Below are 21,315 nucleotides of genomic sequence, written 5' to 3'. Positions count from 1 at the left end.
TCTTGCGGCAGCCTTTACACTTCCTACGAGCACTGTGCTCTGTCTCGGTTTGCATCTTGTCGCCCTGTGGCCGTATCGCAAGTTATTGGGCCCTTTTGCTCTCAAGTCTGAGGAGCGCTGCCACCTCGGCAAGGAAAAGCCGATGTACACTGCTGTCGAAGCCGCGCAGCCCCTCTGAACAGAAAGGCTTCAGCCGGGAAACTTCATCGAGCACTGCTGGTTCTTAGGTCAGGTTGTCGGAGTAGCAGCTTTTGATTTGGGCTGATGGCAGCCCTCACCACCGCATGAAACTTCTGGGTAAACCCAGGTTACCGAAAGGTGTTCTCGGTCATTGCGTGGTAGCTTGCCGATTGGTCTCTCCCCGGTCACCTCGGTTACGGTGTAACGCTGGCATGCAACCAGGTCCAGTATGACAAAGAGTGGTTATGCCTGGTGGTCCTCTTGGTTTGCAGTCTTTTTCTTCGAGGAGCCCGTCTAGCACTGGTGCGTGGACCAGAGAGGTTTTTTGGGGGGCCCGAGGCCAGCCCGGACAGAGGATCAAAGAATGGGCCTCCGCCAGAGCATGCATTCTGGCTAGTTGCCCGGCGGCCACCGGCGCAGCCCCCGAATTCACTCTTGTAGTTAGTCGCATGCTGGTACCTCCAACTTCCTGAAAGCAACTATCGTCTCTTGGCAGAGCCGTCACTTCCTTCTCGCTGGTCGTGTGGGACCCCTCTTCCCGACTTCGTCCGCAGCGTGCTTGTTACCTCCCCGCTGGCTGAGCACTCGAGTAAGGTCGCACTCGCAGTCGGAGAGGGAGTTGCCCGACGGTCAGCCGTTTTGCTATCCGCGAATTCCCTTGACTGCGATCATCACAGCGATGTGTCACTGTTATGGGACTCGGGTGCGTCGTGTGTTGACTTCATAACTTCCGGCGAAGAAATGGCTGCGGCACAACAGCTAGAGACATTTTGAAGGCGACCGCTGGAAGTGTGAAAAGCCTTCAGACTCTGGCGCGAAGAGCTTCTCTGAATCGATGCGTGACTTTAATGTTTTCTCCCTTTCTAACACGTGTATGCATGTCAACCGAAGTCGCCTATGCCTCTTTCTGATGTGGAGTGTCTCGTTGTCGGAAAGTTTGTCGTTGCACTAGCGTACCAGGTTTTGTTGGGGCTCAAGTAGCCACCTATAGCATACTGGTACAGTCTCGTTCACGAACGACCTATGAGATCCTCTTAACTGAGACTGCAGGAGGGACAAGACGGTTTTACAGTCGGTGCATTTTTCATGCCCTTGTACAGATAGGCTGTCGTAATTGCACCTATGACGCGTCCACTTTCGGACGACAGGAGCGTTTGTTGCCAGACTTGTTTTCAAGGCTTCTTGTTCTCCGTATATCACCCGTCTCGGGTCTCCACCTGCTTTCGCGGGAGCTTCCTACCTGCAGAAGCTCTTCGCTTCAGGATGTCTGCATCCGATAAGACGCCCGCAGCGGCCGAAGCTAACTGACGTCGAAGCGAGGGACGGACTTCCTCTACTTCGGCCAACGGAGAGGATGGCATTTGTCACTAGCTTTCTCCCTTCCTCTCAGCTCTCGGATGCGCCAGATATTTGAGTCGTGGACGGACTTCCGCCTCGCGCATCAGCACTCCTAGGCGGCTATATTTTCTAGCAAAAGTTCTTAAAGCGATTTGCTCGACCCCGTAGATACTGTAGAACGGGGAGAATTCCATTGGGCCTTTCCAGGAAGGCCAACAACACAAGGGGAGCAACGCACATCGATCTGGCTCTCTCGACACACAATCGGTGTCGTCGTACAGGTCGGAAAGAAGGCAAAAACAGGGCTCCGTTTTGCGAGGGTTGACGTGCTCTGTCCAAAGGCGAGGCGGCGCGGCAGGAGGTGCTTCATAGTGGTCCAGCATTGGGTCTCGAATTGCACGGATGGAGGGGACGATGGCGGAAACTTCCCTCTCCCGAAGCAGCTGTACGAAGGGAGACACTACGAATTTTTCTGCTCTCGATGTTCAGGAAAGAGACGGGACTGGCGCCAGCGTTAGGGAAAAAGAGACCCCGGGTCTGATCTCCTCAACAAGTCAGGCTAAACATGGAAAGAAGGAAGTTCACAGTCCTTTCGGAGGTGCTTCTCTCCCGGAGAGCAGAGGAGGCGGGGAGCCGTCATCCTCGTCATCCTGGCCTGTACCAGCAAAAGACGAGAAAGCAGCCATGTTGCTCCCACTAAAATGCCCTCGGTCGTCGGAGTTGTTCATGGAACAGCAAGACATTACCTCAACCTGTGCTTCTAGTGGATCAGTCTCTCTCCAGAATGATGACGGCTCTCCAGCCCTGGTTCCTGGGGTTCAACACCAGACAGCAGCTAACTTCTCAGAAGCAGAATCCGATTCCTTCACGGGCGACTGTTACAGGGCGTGTGAGTCAGAGTCACAGAGTGCCGAGAAAAGGGAAAACGATTTACCTTATCTTCGCGGAAACGGTCTTCTCAGCTGTTGTTTCGCAGTCACCTCGAGCGACAAACAAGAATCGCAGCGAACCGGGTACAAAGCCAGCGTTAAAGAAAGACAGAAGGAGAATGTGCAGGATTGCCATCCATTGGGCGAAAGTAACCCACAAGCATACGAGATCGGTGGAACAAATTCGGAAGGCGAAGCTTCGGACACAATGCATTCCGTTGCGTTTTCACCTTTGTCCTTTCAACCAGGAAAGCCAAGCACCAGCCCTGACAGAGTGCGCCGTGGCACGTCCGTTCAGGGACACTCTCCTCAAGAGAAATGGGCGGGAAAAACGGGTCATTCAGGCTCGTCCTCATCTCATATCTCTCGAAAAGGCACTGCTGAAGGTTCAAGAAGTTCAGGAGCTGCAGCATCCCGATTAGCCAATGCTCCCTCGCCAAACAGCGCAGGACACGAGAATCGTGTTCATCACGACAGCATGGGGGAAAAAGGAGGATTGGTGCACTTTTTGATGTGGTGCGGCCAGCCGTGCTCTTCGCCTTCAGCTGACTCATCAGAGCTCATTTTCATCGGGTCTCCAAGGCTCCACCGGAAGCGCGCCTTGCCCGGACGTGCAGGGCGCATAGAAGGAGAGGAAGGGAATAGTGGAGGTGGGGTGTGTGGATGGGGACTCACCGATGCTGTTTTCGACGGGGGAGACACGGGTGGAGTGGAAGTGGGAGAAGGACGGCCTTGCCGGTGTACTCCGTTTGTGCGAGGCGATGATTTTATTTATACCAGAGCCCGGGAAACTGAGACACATTATGAGGAGAATTGGAGAAGAGCCAGACGAGGAGCGGAGGAGGGAGCGGTCCGGAGAGACAGATCGCAAGAAAGAGGAGAGGTGGAAGTGCCGCGAATGCGGAGAGAGTTGTGGCGGTATGAGGACGAATTGACCGGCAAAGCGTACATCTATCAGGAGTTCGAAACGGATCGGAACGTCCGTTTCTACGCATGGGTAAGAAAGCACGACCTACCTAGCAGTTGGTGCTGCAGCGGTTTTGGGATGCAAACTCAGGAAGGTGATTTCAGTAGCATGGAGTTACAGCAGCACGGGCGAGGTGCCCGCAGCACCGGTGCATTTAGTAGAGCTGCTCGCGGTTGCCATAACGAGGTGTGTCCCCGCAGCCGCAGCTTGAGACTCGCACCACAATGGAGAGGCGCTCCTCCGTGCATGCTTGACCGGCCTTGGTGACAGCGCAAGAGAGCACCCGTTTTGTGAGTAGCTTTCATGCACAAACGGCTGCTGTGATGTGAACAAGTCGAGCGCCGAACCGTGAGTGTGTAGCGACTTTCTCGGCCGAGTGAGCAAGCGACACTAGCTCACGCGTAGTCATTGCCCAGCACTCCCGTGTTTCATGACGTACACTATCAAAGAAAAGTACGCAAATCGTCCTGGGTGCAAACTGCTGGGAGGTCACGGCCAGTTGATTTTCGGAGGACCCGAGACCCCGGCGCGAGGGTAGCGACCGAGAGATGATGAACTGAGGGGTGCCTCCCAGGAAGTAAGTGTACTGGCTTCATGCCTCCGACCGTCAGGGTAGACGTCGGTGACGCGTAGCACATGCATTCAGTGTATTAGGGGGTGCACGATGCATGTCTTTGTATTACACCGTGGGGCGCAGGAAAGGTCGACGTGCAGATGTGCGTCTTTTCTGGGTGGCATCTGAAAAGCTGTTGTGGTAACCTCTGCCGCTTCCGTCTGACTGATGCGTCTGCGCCTTTCCAGGTGGAGATTCCCCCAGCCAGCTAACATGCACGGGGGCTATGGTGAGGGGAAGCGCGTGGTGCAGAGGTGGCGCCTCTTGCCGTGGCGCGGCCGGGTGGTTGAAGTGGCGGAGGGGGTTTGGCTTTTGATTGATCTGTTCGGTGGATGAGCCTCGGACGCGGTCAGGAGAAAAAAAGGCGATGGAGAGCCGCAAAGAACAGCGCAGCTGTTAGATCGGAGCCACGGGCCCTGCAATTGCGCAGTATCTGCGACTGCACGGCTGCGCTTGTCTCCGTCCTGTGAAGTCCTTCCAGGAACAACCGTTGCTGTTGTGCTAAACTCTAACTGCGAGGCCTTGTGATTGCAAGGTCGGTGGCTTGCTTGAGCACCCCCGACCGGAGTAAGGCAACTCATATCAGCACGCTCTGTTTGGCTGTACCGCCGGGCCCCCAAGAATGAGCCCACTCGCATTAAGAAGCATAATGGCTTTTCGGACCTCGTCTGGGCACGCGTGTCTACGCTCTACATACGACTAGTGTGTCTGGCATACAAGGTGACGGTAGCGTACGTGGTGGCGACCATTAGCACTGTACTTCACATCCAGGTGATGTACCTGTACCGCCGCGGGCTCTACAGACGAGTAGGCTGGCAGACAGCTGACGGGTGGTGACCACTCTCACTGTACTTCAGTACAGTACCCACTGTGCTTCAGGCCTAGGTGATGTACCTGAACCAAGCGCGCGCTATCCAAGGTGCGGCACAACAAGCTCTGTTGTGGCAGCACTTCCGCATGCGGATGCGCCCGAATTAGCATTTCCGTGCAGGAAACCTCTTCGCCAGTGCCAAAAATGCAAGTCCCAAAATGACCAGGTTCGCTAGACTGGAAATAGCACTCGTGCGGTGTTGGCTGTGCAGGTGGGAATGAGCTGCGTATCTAGAAAAAGGTTTCCGAGTTCTTCAGTGAGAACAGGTTTCTGCTGGCGATGTCGAGCACCTCGTGAAGCTTTAGCCACCTGCATTGAAGGTTCGGGTGCGGAAACACGGGGTAGACACAGTAAGGAGTTCTGCTGCTCAGTCGTGCCACGTCTACCGCACATCGAAGTCCATGACTGCGGACGATGCTTTGCCTTACGGCGTATCAGCCAGATAGGGCTGCGGCAAGGATGCGAGTGCAAAGGGTAAGGACGTGCGTTCAAGGGAGTCAGGGTATCGTCCAAGACAAAAGATGGTGGGAGTTGGCGGGTTTTTTCTGCAAATCACCCGAGGTGCACTGCAGTTGGTGGTGTGTTTGTACTGACTTCAGCCAAGCAAGTGGAGGTGGGGGGCGTTGTTTGACAGAAGGTACCGAGTCGACGCGAGGGAAGTGCTAGTGGCGCGGCTTGTGAGTACCAATCTGCTAAGCCATCCGAAATGTTTTCCAACCGTGGCCACCCAGGTTACACCATCCCCTTGGAGTGAACGCATTTTGCCTGAGGTAGATCACTCTACGGTGTCTCATTGAATACTCAACGCGGCTGATGAGCCCGGGGGCGCCGAAGTTGTGGGTATGCTGAGACTGTAGTCTAGTGCGACCGTCGCGGGCCCGCGGCTAGCCTAGAGGTGTGCAGTCAGCGGCCTCAGGGTCTCCGATATCGGCAATACTGTGGGATCGCCCAGGTTTGCGGCAAAACGTTGAATAGGCCGGAAGGCCTGGAAACAGGGGGACAGAAACTTCTCGCATTTCCCGCGTACTAACGACATATTGTTCAAGAAGGTTCTCTCACATTCTCAGCAGGTGCTACGAGTAGGGAGAAGCTCCCTGACTTAGAGCGTGCCTGCTGAGACATAGCTAGCGAGACACAGTCAACCACGGCGGCTGAGTGCCGCGTGTCCCCGTGTACGTGCAGTACGGCACCATCACAATTCTGGCACCTACACGTCCCTCAGAGCCCTTCTTGGTAGTGGTATCTTCTGGAGCAAAAAAACGGAGCCTCTACAGTGCGTGGGCAGAGAATGGCAGCGCCCGGTGAAACTACCGCAGCGTGTGCCAAAGACGAATAGTAAAGCTTTAGCAGTTCCTGCGACAGCAGGTAGTCCGCAATAGCTGATAGCTTAAAAAACAGTCACGTAAACAATAGCACGCATGTCACAGACGAGAAAGAAAAGGTGCCAGCAACGAATACTGCTCGAATCTCGAAGCAAGACGAGAAGGCTGCTGATTACCAACCAATTTGCGGCCACCCACCTGAGCTCGAGTGTTCTACATCCGTCTCCGCACAAACAAATCATCCGTTCAGTAAGACGTAGCTTGCGCTGTCTGCGTGTTCCATTCCCTCGAAGACAACGAGATCCGTCTGCGCTTATCCCACTACAACAGTGCCCTTGGCAGAAACGAGCCGTGAATCGTCAGCTGCAACAACGCGAAGGTCGGCGTGCTTCACCAGCCACTGCTCCACGTTGAAGAACACACGCTCCCAAAAGGATGTTTCTTGCCGTTGGTCCTCGTGCAGAGCAAAAGGCTCGTCGTGCCCATGACCCAGTCGCTGCGGGAATGAGAGCCCTGGTGTGCCAGGCATGCCTGGAGGGTCATCTGGGGAGGTTCTTCGTTCAGACTCCTGATACGATGGCCGAGGTGAACTCTGCAGGTTACCGCCTCTGATATTTTCTACAGTGCCTCCCCCTCTCTGTATCTGAGAAAGGCGATCTCCCCGCTCCGGCCCCTCGCCATCGCCGTGTGGCCTCTTCTCGCAAAACTCCTTCGTGCCGCTTGCGCTTACATCACCTTCTCGGGAGGACTTTCCCTGCCGCCACTCCAAAGGCAAAAACTTTCGAACAAATCTCCTCCTACGGTCCAGAAAGCTCTGGAATGAAGCCATCAGCTCTGTCACTACACTGGCCACGCATGCACGAGATACCATCAGCCTAGCAGAATTGACAGAATGCTCGGTAGGCAACACCCAGAAAGCGGCGCCCGCGATCAAACCCGCAGGGACGAAACCAAAAGTGAAACTGTCCTCTATCTCCTTCGATGAGACCGCCGGCCAAACTCCATCCCCGGGCTTCATAAGACATCTCCCTCTCTGTGGCTCAGTACAGACCCTGCCGACAAACGACGCGTTCCTTAGCTCGGCATGTCCGCACTGCTGCTCTCGGTCATCCTTCTTACCATGAAGCAGTCTACCGTTTCTCTCTAGAGCGCAGTTTCGGCAGATATTTCGCTCAGCTTCCAGCCAGCATCTCCCCTTGGGAACTGTCAGTTCGATGTAGAGGACCTCCTCTACCTCCTTTACTTTGACGGCCTCCCCCGCATCTCCATACGCACCCGGAGAACGCACGTGTTTCTCATTCTCTTCTAGCCGAACCTTTTTACCGCGACAACCGCTCGACTCTTCGACAGAGGGAGGCGGAGTTACTTCAGGTGAAGAAGGCGCATTTGTCTCTACCGCAGCCTCGTGCGTACCACCGGGTGTGGTTTCCTTCATGAGGAAGCGAGTAGTGTGCTCACTCTCTCTAGTGTGACTTCCTTTCTCGGAAGCCAGATGATTCGAACTATCGACGGAGACACAGGAAGCACCTTCATTATCTTCGGGGGTAGAGATGGGTATATTCCGTGAGATATGTGTTTTCGTTGGTGGAGAACTCAACACTCCCGCCACCTCCCCTGCACCGTCCTCCGCCTCTATGACAGTAGGAAAGAGGGGTTTTCCAGCAGTCATGATCCAGCACCCTGGTCCGTCATAGTCCTCCTCCATCAGGCCTGACGCTTTTCTCCTTTCAGCGTTTTCGCCTGAGTTCTTTTCGGAGGACTCGTCTTCTGCTTGCCACTGGGGCTTAGAGTAAGGATAAGGCTGGATTGGGGTTTGTCCGTTTGCCCGGCAAATCATCTCAGCTGCGATTTCTTCATCACACTGACGAAGCAACTCTCTCATAACATAACAAGCAAGGAATTGATCTCTTTCTCCTCTAGGACCGACGACTCGCCCCTGACCACTCACCAGCAACTCCTTTCGCAGGGTCGGATGTATGGACAGGAGAGCTCTCGCCGGGAAACGGATGATGTTTCCTTCACCAGCCACGAGACGTAAAAAGATCTTCTCTGGCGACCGCATAGGGTGTTGGACATACACCACAGTATTGCGCCAAAGACCTTCACGCAGAAGGAACGGTGTCCCAACGCAAACAATTCCAGTCCTTTGATCTTGTAAGGCCACTTCGCTTTCTGCCTCCTCCTCGTCCTTCCGCTCGACTGACCTTGCTACGTCGCTGGCTTCGTGTCCACTCCTTTCATCCGCATCAGGTTCCTTGACATCTGTGTTGCTTCCCCGACCGCTGTCCGCCGGTCCCGCGTCCTCCAAAGCATCTTCTTCTCCTAGCTGCTGTTCACGCGCACCACATTTCTTTCGAGCTGTCTCTACCTGTCGCGTTTTTTTGTCTTCCCCCTGCTGAGGTGTCATACCCGTAGCATCCGAAACAATTCTGGAAGACGTTGACGCACCTTCAGGCGTTTCCTCCGACGCCTCTCCCCTTTCCTTTGCACGATGTGCCTCTGGCCATACTGAACAGCAACATGATGTGTCTGTCTCTCCGTCTCCGTCGTCCAAGTGGATACTGTTGGGACTTACGAAGGAAAGATCTACGGAGAGAGGCGCATCAGGACACACCAACAACACAGGCGTAAAAACACTGCACCACAGACCCACAGGGAGAAAAAGAACGCAAGCACCGGTGACCCAACGTGTGAAACGGCGGAAGAGCCGGGAGACCGCCGAAGCCAAGGATGAAACGGCGCGAAGCGGTCGAGGCTCAGAACCGCACAATGAGGCCGGAGGCTCATATGCTCTTGACAGAGTGGACAAAGAACGAGCTGACGAGGAGAAGGAGTCGAAAAAAAAGAAAGAGGAGGAGGTGGGAGACAAAGATAGACAAGTGTGCAAGTTCGCTTTCGAAATAACTGTCCTGTCGAAACTGAAATGGGACTTTCGCTTTTCCAAACGAGCAGACGCAACTGACGAGGGAAAGTGGGACAAAAAGCTGAAGGGACGGAAGCCTCTCTGAAACACACGGAATTGCGATACTTTTTTTGGAGGAAGCCAGATGGGGACAGTACAGCACAGCCGATGACAAGAGGAAAGAGACCGAGAAACTTCGCGATGAGAACAAAGCGTTGCCGTGGACTCGCGTGTTGGCGAACAAAACCTGAGTGCGGCAGAGCGTGCCGCGCATGATCGTTCAACGCTTGCCGCTGGGGAAAGAGAACAAGAAGGTCCCGACGAGGGAAGAGACTGTGGAGCTGAGGAAGGGGGATTGCACACCCTTGGGACATGAAGATGGGAGAAGGCGTAGCCTGAAGTAGAGAAGAAGAAGCGGGAAGGGGGATGGTAAAGAATGTGATCACCGTAATGGAAGTGAGCAGTAGCAGAGCCTGGGTGAGAACTACAACAGCATCCGGATGCATCCACGGAGTTGAATGGGGGAAGCGGAGGAGCAAGAGAGGAAGAAAAGGTTCGGGAAGATATTGCAAAAATCCTAGATCGATACAAGTTCCGCGGAGAACCGCCGTTCTCCACACTCCTGTCTCGACATATATACTTCTTTCCTTTCTGGAGCAGGTTTTCTGTGCAGCGGTTCGGACCTGTTCTCCAGCGACTGCACGGGGAAAAACTACTTTTCAGCGGTCTCGAATATCTCCAGAGTTGGAGTGAAGATTCTCTCAAATGCGCTCTGTCCATGGCTTTCAATCTGGCCCGTTGCCGTAACACCTCATTTATTGTTTGCCACCTCTTGAAAAGGATAGAGAGGCGCAGGTACCGATCAAGACACAGAAGGCGTCCTAGCGGCGCACGTTGTCTCCCTCTCCGAACTCCCTTCTTTCTGTGAGTCAGAACACTCACCGCAAAACGCAAGAACGCCCAATCCAAGCCGACATTTAGACGGAAGCCTGTAGAAACCACGCCGATGCTGTGTCGGCTGGGGCTACCATGTGGCTTTTCCACAAACATGACCGGCGAGGTTGGGTGCCAGCTATACTTCGCCTGTGGTAACCACGGTGTCCGACGACATTTGTGTACTACAAGTGAGAGGTGTGCAGGTTGGGCAGGCGTTCAGACGCGGCTATGATATTCGTTACCAGATGCCGTTGTACTGTCCGGCATGCGGCGCTGACTGCATGCGGAACCAGACAGATTCGTGTTCTGTCTCCGCTCTTCGCGAAACCATGTGGCCTGTTCTTCAGTCCAGTGTGGTGGGTACTGAAGCAAATCACTAGTACAATTTACTCCATGTCGCATTCTCCTCACGGAGCTGATATTCTTGGCATGCAACTGATGCAGCTACAGAAGACTAATATGACGACGTATTATCGTACAGTTCAGGCATTCCTACAGACCTTCAACCTCCCATGGGACGACTTCGCCGCGGCACCTTCCTCTCCGCATTTGTCCTTCGCAGAATTCAGGAAGCAACAAATGCTTGTCCTACGAAGGATCAGGGTTAGCTATCTATTTTGGGCCGCCACAGCATTAGTTACCGGAAGTCGAAGACGCGGCACGTGGGACATCAACGATCCGGCGTGCATCTTCCAACGCAAGCCACCGCGATATTTGCAACATAGATACGCGAGGTATGGGTTTCTACACAGAGTCCCCGACTTCAATCCTCCTCCGTTCTCTCATAGATCCTGTGTTTTCTGCCACGCGGAACGATTCGACTCCGGTCTACATCTGGCACGCGACTGCAACTGTCTCCCCTCCCAGCTGCAGCAAGAAAGAAACACCCTCCGGCGACACCTTGGAGGCTGGAAATCCCTGAGGCTCTCTACCACTCACATCCGCCTCTCTCTCGCTCAGGGGTGGGACCAACATAACAACGGCCATCTCAGCAAGCAGCACATCCGCCAACACGAATGGGACAGCGTCGAACGCATACTCCTGTGGATGAAGGCGGTCTGGACCCAGAGAGTGCACGCCATCAAATGCGACCCACGGAACCCGCTCCCACGGATCCCCTCTGCCTCCCACAACGCAACGTTAATGCATTTCCGTACAAGTACAAGCTAACTTACAAAGCACGCGGTGTGCTGGACACCGTATATAACATCTACGAGTGATATGTATCTGCAGGTAAGTCTAATACACGCGACACACCTTCCACTATATCTCTTCGTAGCACCCACTACCGCTTCCACCTCAGCTACGTTTGCTCTACTGTCGCCGCCGCACTCCCCCCTCGGCGTGAATTCCTGTCACCGACAGAGCTTATCCTGCGTTGTTCAGTCACATGCGTGCCCCATCCCCACACGACAGACAGCCTGCCCTCATTTGGTTGTCCTGATAAGTGTCACTGCAGATGAGTCATATCAACAAGCATAACGCCCTCCTGCACTCCTACCTCAAGAACCATACAAAGGTCCGAAGTCTCAAAATAAACAAAACCAATCAAGAGTACAAAAAATAAAGACACACACTAGGTATCGATACAAGTAACATGCAGCAGGAGTTTTACTGGTTTGCTGGTGTAGTCCAGGTTTCTCCCACGGAAAGGCTGCAGCAGAGGGTTTTAATGAGGCCTCCTGCAAGGATTCGCAAGCAGGTACTCTTTCCCTCTGGTAGACGTAGCACACCCGAAGACATGCATCGAAGACCACGAACATGTCGAACGCCGTCCCGCTACCGACTCCCAGCACTGAAAAATGATGCAGAAGCTACGGGGCTGTGAATAACGCGGTGATCCACGTCTCGGTGAACACGCCTAGAAAAGTCAGAGAATTTTTCATTAAAATTAGTTAAAATAAGAAATAGCATAGATAGGGCTGGATTTTATCCTAGGTCGAAACCCTTTCGGCTTAGGTTTTTACGCTCCTTAGGTATAAATGGGGGGGAGGAGGGAACCAATCGTGGCAACGAACCACACCCTCGGTAAAAGCCCGTCATATGGTTTCATCGTCAGTGTGGAGATATACGGATTTTCTCATCCTGTGGTTTTTGGACGTATATCCGAGAAGCATTGGTGATGTTTTACAGGTGAAACCGACAAAACTCACTTCCCCAGGGTCGCGCCCTATAACATCCTTTCTCTCTCTCTTCGCGAAACCATGTCTCCTGTTTGTTTTTACCTTTTGGCATGGCAGTGCCTCCCGGGCTATGCCGAGTCAATGCGTACAAGGAAACGCGGTAGCCACCACTCTGTTCCTCAATGCTCTCAGGCTTCAGGAAGCCGGTACACGAGAATCGCCGGCTTCTCGTAACGAGGCGTCGCAGGTTTGTTGTGCATGTCCTCTAACACCTGGCAGTACTGCACGACTGAGAACTCCAGAACGCCCGCGTCTTCGCCGGTGGCTGTTGTTGATTCTCTATTGCTGAAAGGCCGAGTCGGTTCACCAAAACAAGTCCGCAGTCTCCATCAGCACAATGGCGACGTCTCGCCCATATCCGACTACACCCCCTGGGCTGCTTTTATCATCGAAGCCGACCAAAACAGACAGCGGCGCTACGTTTGGACGTCACAACGAAGTATGCACAGGGTAGATACGCGACGGTGACCTTGCCTCCATACTGGTGGTGGGAATGAAGAAAAAGCAAAGCCATTCACAGCACACACCACCGCGGACGACTGCAACGTGAACCCGTGCAGTATGGCCGTCCGTTGACGAAGAGGTCTGGCTTCCTCACCGACTGTTAGCCTGGCAACACAACAAGGCCGGGAACGATGCGAAGCGTAGGTGTTGCAGTTCTCTGCTGCCGCCGGACGTCCCTTTCCTCCTGTACTGTCTGTACAGAAGCAAGTTCCGTTAGCTGGCCGGGGACTGTTGGCGGCCCGGGACTCCACCTCGATTTTTCGTGACTTCGGCTGGGGGACTCTCAAAGAAGGACATGAGAGGTGTTTTGTCGTACCACACGACTAATTAGGGCTGTTCAGATTCGCCCCGTCTGAGACCTGAGGATTAGTTCAAGGTGCTTGTCCCCTGGCACTATACCCTTGAAAACACCGTTCATAGGAGACATTCTCACGCATCTGAAGCACACAGCGGAGAACTCAGACTCGTTGGTGTAGACAGCACGTGTCGAGTGGCCTTTACAAGCTACTGCTTCGAGTGTGAAAGAAGGTGCCGAGGTAGTGATGGGGAGTGAACTTTTCTGGCACGCCAAGGGCGGTGAGAAAGACGATTTCACGCTCGAGCGAGGAAGTATGGGAGGGCGGAGCACGACCTCAATCCAAGGGTGTTTAGGATTAGCACATGGCCGATCACGGCCCGAAGGCGCAAGCCCAGTGCTACAACACCTCCACTTTTGTAGTTCTCCAGGAGGCGGGGCCAATCACCGTTCGACGACGTACCGTGCACCTGTGCCGCTTGTTGCTGCGGGCTTCGATTTGGAATTGATATAAAGTGGCAGGAATCGAGATTTCCAATGCCTCTCCCACCTCACTACAGAGCATCGGTTCTTCTCTCCGGGAAGAGAGAGCGTCTGCCTTCCCGTGAGCGCGAGCGCTGTTACAGTGTTTCTTTTGGCAGTACGCACGAGATGATCGCTGTTCTTGGCATTCGTGCTAAGCCTCGTGGAGCCTACGCCTGCCTTCGCTGCAACGCGTACGATGCGACTCTGCGCCGTCGTCGCGTGTGCCGCACCTCTAGCGAGTGCCCCTCTGCCCCTGCAGTGAACACCGCCGGCTGAGCCGAGTACTGTGCGTCTCGGTCGGTACCTGGAGACGTGTTGTGCCTTCCTGGAACAACCAGCTACAAATCTCCCAAGACACTGTGGCAGCCGCTCTAATCGTTACCATGTGACTGTGCCGTAACAGCGAAGTGTCCAAATTTGACTAGCTTCGCGCTGTGCGGCAGAACCCTCTAATAGGTGTATGCGCTGCGAATTCCCGGCGCTCGCCGTGCGTGGCACATCAGTGCCCCTGCTTCTGCCCTTGTTACTGTGGTTGTCGGTCCTGATGGCCTTGGTGGAAGTGTTCGAGCCGCGCGTCGGCTTACCTCGTTACACCGAAGCCGCTCTCCCAGCGTCGTCCAAACTAGCTAGGGGAGGGACGCCGGGAGTTCTGTGAACGAGCGAGGGGACTCCATGAGATGCCACCGTCCACTGCGCCAACCTCGCTGCATGTTGTCCAGTTGCGCACACTTCAGAGTTCTCCGCAGTTTGCCATCGTCCACCCTGGAACAGGTGTGGTACTCTGGTTCAGCTGCCACAGTCACACTATCGACAGCTGAAGTGGGAGCGATCGCGCAGAAAGATGGTACTTCAGCTTTGCTGCGTTTCGCCCGTCTGACTCCTTTCAGAAAGTGAGCGGGGACGAAGAAGCCAAAAGGGCACTACTCGCCTCTTCAGGCAGCAAGAGTATTACTTGTTCCACAGCTTCATCAATTTAGCAACAGTAGCGAACAGTTTCGAATAAAGTGTACTCATCAGTTTCCAGACTGACTCGGTCATCAGTATGTCCTGCGGCTCGAGGTTGAATTCAAGGTGATTGCCAAAACGTGCTGTGCTTCACTTGATTGAACTAGCGTTCGAACCTGATAGCCTAGACTGTCAGGACCAGGACAGAGTACCTGGCTACCCTGGTCCGTACACACCGTGGCCCGTTCTTTCAGCGCCCCGTTTGTTGCAAACAATCCGGGAGTGTTTACCCTGGGTTGTTCTTTTCATCTCAACAGGAAAACCCTGCGCGCGCGCTCGCTCTCGAATTCAACATCGCACCCCGCGAAAAGTGGGGCGCGTAGGAAACAAGGATGAATGACCACTGTCCGCCCTTCAAAACAACTCAACAGCTCGTCTTCCAGCTTCACAGTTGTTGCCCGCTTCATTGGCTGGGTCACGGAAACCGACTGCGTTTCCCACTTGAGTTCCCTGTGCGTGCCAAAGCTGCCAATGGTGAGGTGGCACGGCCTGGCACCACTGTCCACCCGCACGGCAGTCTTTAACAGCGCTGAGGAATCCCATCATAGTCAGACCCCTGTCAAAAAACGCATCGAGAACTAGAGTTGCCTGCCTTCTCTTCTCGGAGTTGCGGAGATCGCCTCTTTAGGACAGAAGGCGCGGCTTGCAGCTGCGCCACGCTGACTAGGCGACTCCTTGCCTCTCGTCATTCAAACAGGCGGCGAGTATTGCGTTTCCAAGTTCAAATCAGCTCCTACAACGTGCCGTGCAAGTCAATGAGCGCCCCGGTAGCTGTACCATCTCAGTCAGTGGCCACAATGACGTACTTTCCGGTCCAAGCAAAGTCACAGTTGCCATGCAGACGACCTCCCAACGTTCAAAGCGCACTCATGCGAGCCGCCTGCATCCGCGGACTCACGGGCCATCGCCCGCAACCTAGCATACGGGTACAGTTCGCGGAAGAAGGCTACGCTTCGTTCTACTTTACAAAAGAGCAGGAACAGCGGTATGCTTGCAGATCGAGAGCGCGAGGGATTGTATGGAGACGAAGAGGGCGAAGACAGACCATCAATCAAGGTCCACGTACGCGCGTAGAGTGACAACATTGTAAGGTGACACCTGGAACTCTTATTCATCCATGCTTTGCCCGGCCTATAGCACGACAGGCCCAGACAATGCAACTGCCCAACGCCAGAGGTGCAGTGATTACACAGCTGACTAAACCGATCACCCGCGTGCAGTTGCGGCTGCTGTGCGTCGGCCTCCAGGCGCCGCTCGGAAGCAGTAAAGAATTCCCACTCAGATACTTTCAGCTTACCAAGTCCACCGCAGGGAGTTACCTCAGGAGGCTCCTAAGCCCGTACGCGGTCGGTTCCTCCTTATGTAGGACGCGATGGAGAACGCGGTAACGAGTAGCCAAAGCCAGCAAATACTGCCGGCACCAGTGGAAAGGTCTCACGACTAAGTACGTGTTATTTCGAACTTCCTTCGTAGGATCCCCTCGGTTGTATCTCCCACCTTCACCTAAGTCTGAGAAGCAAGTGCGCGCCATGCTCACTCTCGATAACATGGCTCACTGTCCCCACTCTCAGTTTCGATGCCTCTTCTACTACCTCAGGAGGCAGGTACCAGCCCACATCTACTTCGTCGCTTGTGCCTTCCTTCGAACGCCGGCCTCCGGGGCAGCCTGTCTCTACCCAGCCTAATATGCCCCTCTTCTTACTTGAAGCGCAATCAGACAACTCGGCGGCAAACTCGCCAAACTGAGAGTGGTCTTCTTCCACTATGGCTCTTACGCTTTCAAGACTGCTGAGAGCATCTTCCCTGGACCTTGTTACCGGCAACCCGCCGCGCCCTTTCAAAGGTAGCACAGTCTTCTCCCTCTCCTCCCCTGCCGCATTTTCACTCCCTTTTCCTGGGCTAGAGTTCCATGGTTTATCTCCCGGTCGTCTCACGAACTTCAGAAGTATATGGGAACAAAAGACCCTTTCCTCGCCTTCGCCTTTTTCCGATTCCCCTCCCTTGCCATTGTCAACGGGATCACCGGCGTTCGCCGCCCCCGCGGATGCACTTCCCGGAAGGAGCACGGAGGAAGAGCGAGATGAGGAAACGTCCTGTGTGAGCTCTGACTCACTAAAGGCCTCCCCTACACGTGCACGCTTAGCAGCGGACGTGGAATCATCTTCCTGGGCTCCTGCTCTCTGCTCCAAGAGTCTCTGTTTTTGCATGAGCAAGAGATTTCGCTCTTGAACAAGCTTTTCTTTCTGTTCTAGAAGAGTCTCCTTCGGAGTTGGTTCTGTCTTTTTGTCCTGCCACAGTAATTTCCTTGCTAGGTGGGCTCTTGTGGGAGCGCCAGAAGGCGAAGACAATTTCACCTCTTCTTGGACAGCTGTCGGCGTGTCCGACACTGCACCACTGCTCCCTGCCCCGCACCCGTGATCCGCTCTCTGCTCTTTTTGGGAGCCGCTTGAGTCTAGCGGCCACGCCTGTTTCGATCTTTCACCGGCAGGAAACACGTGGTGTCCGTTTTCTTCGCTTTGGAAAACGGGTGATGACCCGTTGACCTCTCCCCAAGGGCTCTGCTGGTGATTTGCCCTTGCTCGCTGATCTCCCTCTTGTCTCCACTCGCCCTGAGCTGAGCCACCGAGCCCCGAAAAGCTACCGCTTCTTCCGTCCCACCCCCGTTCTGGACCAGGCTGCCACTGACCGTACCCTTGTCCCAGCTGCGGAGTCGGCGCCTGTGTATAGGCATACCAGCCTTGCCCTTCTAATTGCTGTGGAGTGTCTCCGCCTCTCCACTGTCTAGCTGCGCAGCCGGGTTCTCCTCCTGACCCGGTTGAGTACGGGCTTGGATGCCCCCGTCCGGCATAGTCCCATCCCTGTCCCGTATTCCCAGTGGGTCCCTGTGTCCCGGTAGGTTCAGTCGGTCCCCAGTTCTCGTGTCTGGAAAAAGGGGAACCTCCCCCTTGCGGCTGTCCACCTTCCCACGCCGTGCCCCCTTGCCTGCTTTCCCACTGTGCAGGGCTTCCTTCCCCTCCAACTGCGCCGTGCAAACTCCCACCGGTAGGAAAAGTGCACGGTTGTTTTGGTGCATTCCTGCATCCTGCTGCTCCGTATGAAAAAGCCGAAGGGGGAGAACCTCCTGGTACCGGAGACATGCTGGGCTGGCGTTCGTTGTGTTCGGTGCCGATCTGTTGTGACCGGCGTGAATGCATATCCTCCAGCTTCTTCTGTTGCTCAGCCCATCGGCTCTCCGCAGACGCTGCAGTTGGTCCCGCATTTTGCTCTTCGGCATCTTTCAGGTTATCCCTCCCAGCAAAAAACAGATAGAGTCGCTGTGAAAATCCGAACTGGATCTCGTCTTCATCCTCCAACTCCGTCTCCTTACCCGCTGCCACCTTCCCCGCGTTTAGCAATGTTCCGTGCGCACTGCCTAGGTCCCGCAGGGTGTACTTGCAACTCGGCTTCCCTGCGTCTGTGACTTTCCGAAGCTCGCAGTGGACTCGAGAACAACTAGGATGGTCTGTGTGGACATCTGCCTGGTCGCCCCGTCCGAAGATAAGTCGATCCCTCGGCATGACCTTCTCGAACAACTCAGGCAGGCACAGAATTTCCAGGCATTTGCCCTCCTTCATCACCTTCACGTGAGAATAGCACTGGACGGGCCTCCCACTCACCGTTGCATCTGGTGCGTAACCCTGCACAGTCCGCCCTGCCAGCACTGCTTGGGCAGCCTTCTCCGCTGCCTCAGCAGCAGCAGCAAACTTCGCGTTCGTCCCTCCTTTCGCAAACAGCCTGGCTACCAAAGCACCCGCGCTCGCGCTTGTCACAGCTGTAGCTCCTTGGTGTCGTCCTTGTGGAGCTGTGAGCACGCCTACAGTTGTAGGCCGGAGCGTGGGGGGGGAGCTACCAGTCGTAGCGCCATCTAACGGTCCGCCAGCAGGCGCTGAGGGAGACGCAGCCGTACTGCCTGCTGTCCCCTTATTGGCACCACCGGACTTCGCAGCCGACGCGGCCTCACCAGCACCGGGAGAAGCCCTCGCAGAAGCTCGTTCCGCATTGACGGCCGAAAGTGACGGAGGGAGAAGAACAGCTTTGTTCTGAGTGCTGGTCGAATGAAGCGACCCACCCGACACGAAGGCAGAGGAGGCAGGAGCCACCACTGCTGTGGCTGTGCTCGTGGCACACACCCGAAGACGAGGCTTCCACTCTGAGTGCTGTCGCGTGTAGTGAGCCTGAGCCGCAGACACTTCCTGAGATCCCGGGGGCCCTGCAGGATCGTCAGCCTCGATCCCGGCGGAGGGCGAATCGGGTGGCGACAAGTATCGCATAAGGGCTGCCCTGCTTTCTCTCACGACTGTAGTCCAGTATCGCCCTCACGTATAAGGAGACGCTCCCCTCGGCACACGCTGACCTAAAAGATGAAGGGATGACGAGGGCACGCATGCGGATCAGCGTCTCGACGTCATAGAGACCACTTAACTCAGGAAAAGGATGTTTCCGCCTTGTACCGAGGACTCTTGTACACGCCTGTATGACCTGAGCTGCGCCTAGGTGCTAGATTCTTGTAGCACGGAAGGGACTCGGTAGCTGAGAATCCACAACGCCCCCGGGAAGGAACGAAGCTAAGGAACAGCCCTTCAGAAGTGCGGCACCCCACCACAAAGACACAAGCAGGCACCGCTGTGAGGGGAGGAAGGGCGCGGTACGCAATTGTACCGTTCAAGAAAACGAAAGGAGTCTTTGACAGAAGCAAGTAGAGTTCCAGCGGGGAGACTGCCGGGAATACACGGGCAACTTCCGGAACAGCGGAGTCGTAGAAAGGCGAGCACGAAAATCAGCACCGTACAGTGTTCCACTCCCCTTCCGAGAACAACGCGAAAAAACAGTAAAAGTATGCGGCTGACCCGCAGCCAGAGATCGCGAAAGCGTACTCGCTCACTCTGTATGGTCGAAGCAAGCCCTACGCGATTCCAGACCCCGGAAGGGTGCCTCCCCGGTCGATGTTCGCTACCGGAGGCGAATGCAAGTCCTCGGGAACAGTGAGTTTCGAAGAGGGTTTGAAAACATCAAGCGAACACCACAGTTACCCTTGCGACGAGGGGGCGGTGAATTAGCGAGCCTGTCAACGGGTCGGAGAAGGAGAAACTGTGGCATTCGAAGGAGGACAGCAAGTGGCAATAGCGTTCCACGCAGCCACAAAAATCATTTTGCGATGTTTCCTATTTTATCGAGGGGTAGCACACACCCCGAAGCGATCGTGAACCTGTCGGACAAATCGCATGACATTTCTACTCTTCCATCCCTGCGCAAGTGCGGCGCAGAAACACCCTAGACGGGAGGATTCGCAGTCAAGCAGAAGAGACAAGAAGTCAACACGAGGTGCTATAAGGAAGCACGAAGTGGATTCCTTCAAATTTGCCTTCCCCCAGTGTAGCTGTAAAAGAAATTCGCCGCGCTCTGGCGTGTGCTGCCAGATGTTCCCGGAACCACACTATCGATTCCCTTGAGCGGGCCGGACACCGCAGCCTCGTGTCTTGAGAGACCCACGCCAAACCCGGGAATTGGAAGTCGGGGCGGAGAATAGGGTTATTCTAAGAACTCGCAGGTACCACTGATGTGCATCAACGTCTACGAGTGGATGCCATTTGTACTAGCCGCCCCTCAAGCCCCTCGCGCACCATACACTCCCAGTCGGTGCTCGCTGTGGCGACACAGCCGGCGAGGACGATGTGTACTCGGTCCGGGAGCCCGAACCCGTGTACCACGTCGGTATACACAGCTTCTTCGATGTCTGAAACATCGCAGAAGCAGTGTGTCTAATCAGTAAAAGAAGGACCCATTTATTTCTTAGAGGCTCTACAGGCTGGGTGTTCGTGTTATTCGCACCCCGTCCGGTTGCGGTGGCTGCGGTAGGACTCCCCAGTCGCCACGGTGTGGTGCTTGTCTAGGAAACTAGGCTTTTGTACTAGAAGCCGTGTCCAGCCTGACCGAATGTGCCATTACGGACAGAAGCAGACGCGAAGCGAAAGACTACCAGCAAGGTGTCCTTCGGACAAGTCACCGCCAGCCACACAACTTCAAATGTCAAGTGTTTGGGGACTACAAGGAGACTGCCCCACGCCCACTGCGATCTCAACAACCGCCATCTTTCCGTGGACTTTCTCCTGAACTAGCTGGCAGCGGCGAGCCGGCTTCAGACCCCCGTGGCTCCTAATGGTAGTACTCCTCGTGTCGGCAAGCGCAAAGAATGTGGTAGCCCTTGTCTTTGATACAGTCTAGCCAGCAGTGTACGACGGGGTCCTTGGGCCATGCATCACGGAGAGGGCGCCTCTGCCTCCGTGGTGGAGAAAGCTGAGCACACTGCGCTGTATACCACGTGGCCTACTCCGCTTGAACCGAACTAGCTTAGCGCCTGGCATCCGGGGGACCGCCAGCCCCAGCGCGTAGACGTCCGTCGCATTTTCGACCAACTGACGACCTCGCACCAGCCTAACAGCCCCTTGTTGGGATCGTCGCGCGGTGTTTACAGTTAGGGTGTGACTGTGGCTCGAAACTCATGTTCTTTTGCCCACTGGGCTGGACTCATTTCCCGGCGCCGCCTGTAGCTTTGCCGTGTAGCATTGCAACGCGTCCGAGTCCAACGCGACCTGGCCTTGACCTGCTTAACACATTCTGGACCACGTCCTGTAAGCAGCGCGGCGCCTGGCCTCTTAACACCGAAGACACAACTTGTCCGTTGCCACCCGCCAATCTTCATTTCGTC

At 55.0% G+C, this 21,315-nt stretch overlaps 3 protein-coding genes across 3 annotated transcripts; 1 reads left to right on the top strand and 2 right to left on the bottom strand.

Moving 5' to 3' along the window:
- Nucleotides 1-641: 641 nt before the first annotated feature.
- Nucleotides 642-5,878, top strand: CSUI_003552 (uncharacterized protein). Its single transcript, XM_068063748.1, has 3 exons — nt 642-3,444; nt 4,216-4,594; nt 5,110-5,878. The coding sequence occupies exons 1-2, from the start codon at nt 1,921-1,923 to the stop codon at nt 4,237-4,239; spliced, it is 1,548 nt and encodes a 515-aa protein (XP_067924278.1). The 5' UTR covers nt 642-1,920; the 3' UTR covers nt 4,240-4,594; nt 5,110-5,878.
- Nucleotides 5,879-5,905: 27 nt separating this feature from the next.
- CSUI_003551 (uncharacterized protein) lies at nt 5,906-10,238 on the bottom strand. Its single transcript, XM_068063747.1, has one exon. It carries the CDS (start codon nt 10,170-10,172, stop codon nt 6,534-6,536), a length of 3,639 nt encoding a protein of 1,212 aa, XP_067924277.1. The 5' UTR covers nt 10,173-10,238; the 3' UTR covers nt 5,906-6,533.
- A 4,487-nt stretch (nt 10,239-14,725) lies between these two features.
- Nucleotides 14,726-20,235, bottom strand: CSUI_003550 (ppic-type ppiase domain-containing protein). Its single transcript, XM_068063746.1, has one exon. It carries the CDS (start codon nt 18,878-18,880, stop codon nt 16,070-16,072), a length of 2,811 nt encoding a protein of 936 aa, XP_067924276.1. The 5' UTR covers nt 18,881-20,235; the 3' UTR covers nt 14,726-16,069.
- Between the last annotated feature and the right edge of the window lie 1,080 nt (nt 20,236-21,315).

The sequence above is a fragment of the Cystoisospora suis genome, assembly GCF_002600585.1.
Source record: "Cystoisospora suis strain Wien I chromosome Unknown contig_1597, whole genome shotgun sequence".
Classification (NCBI taxonomy): Eukaryota; Apicomplexa; class Conoidasida; order Eucoccidiorida; family Sarcocystidae; genus Cystoisospora; species Cystoisospora suis.
Note: the sequence above shows the minus strand (reverse complement) of the source record. Positions and strands in the feature narration are given on the sequence as shown.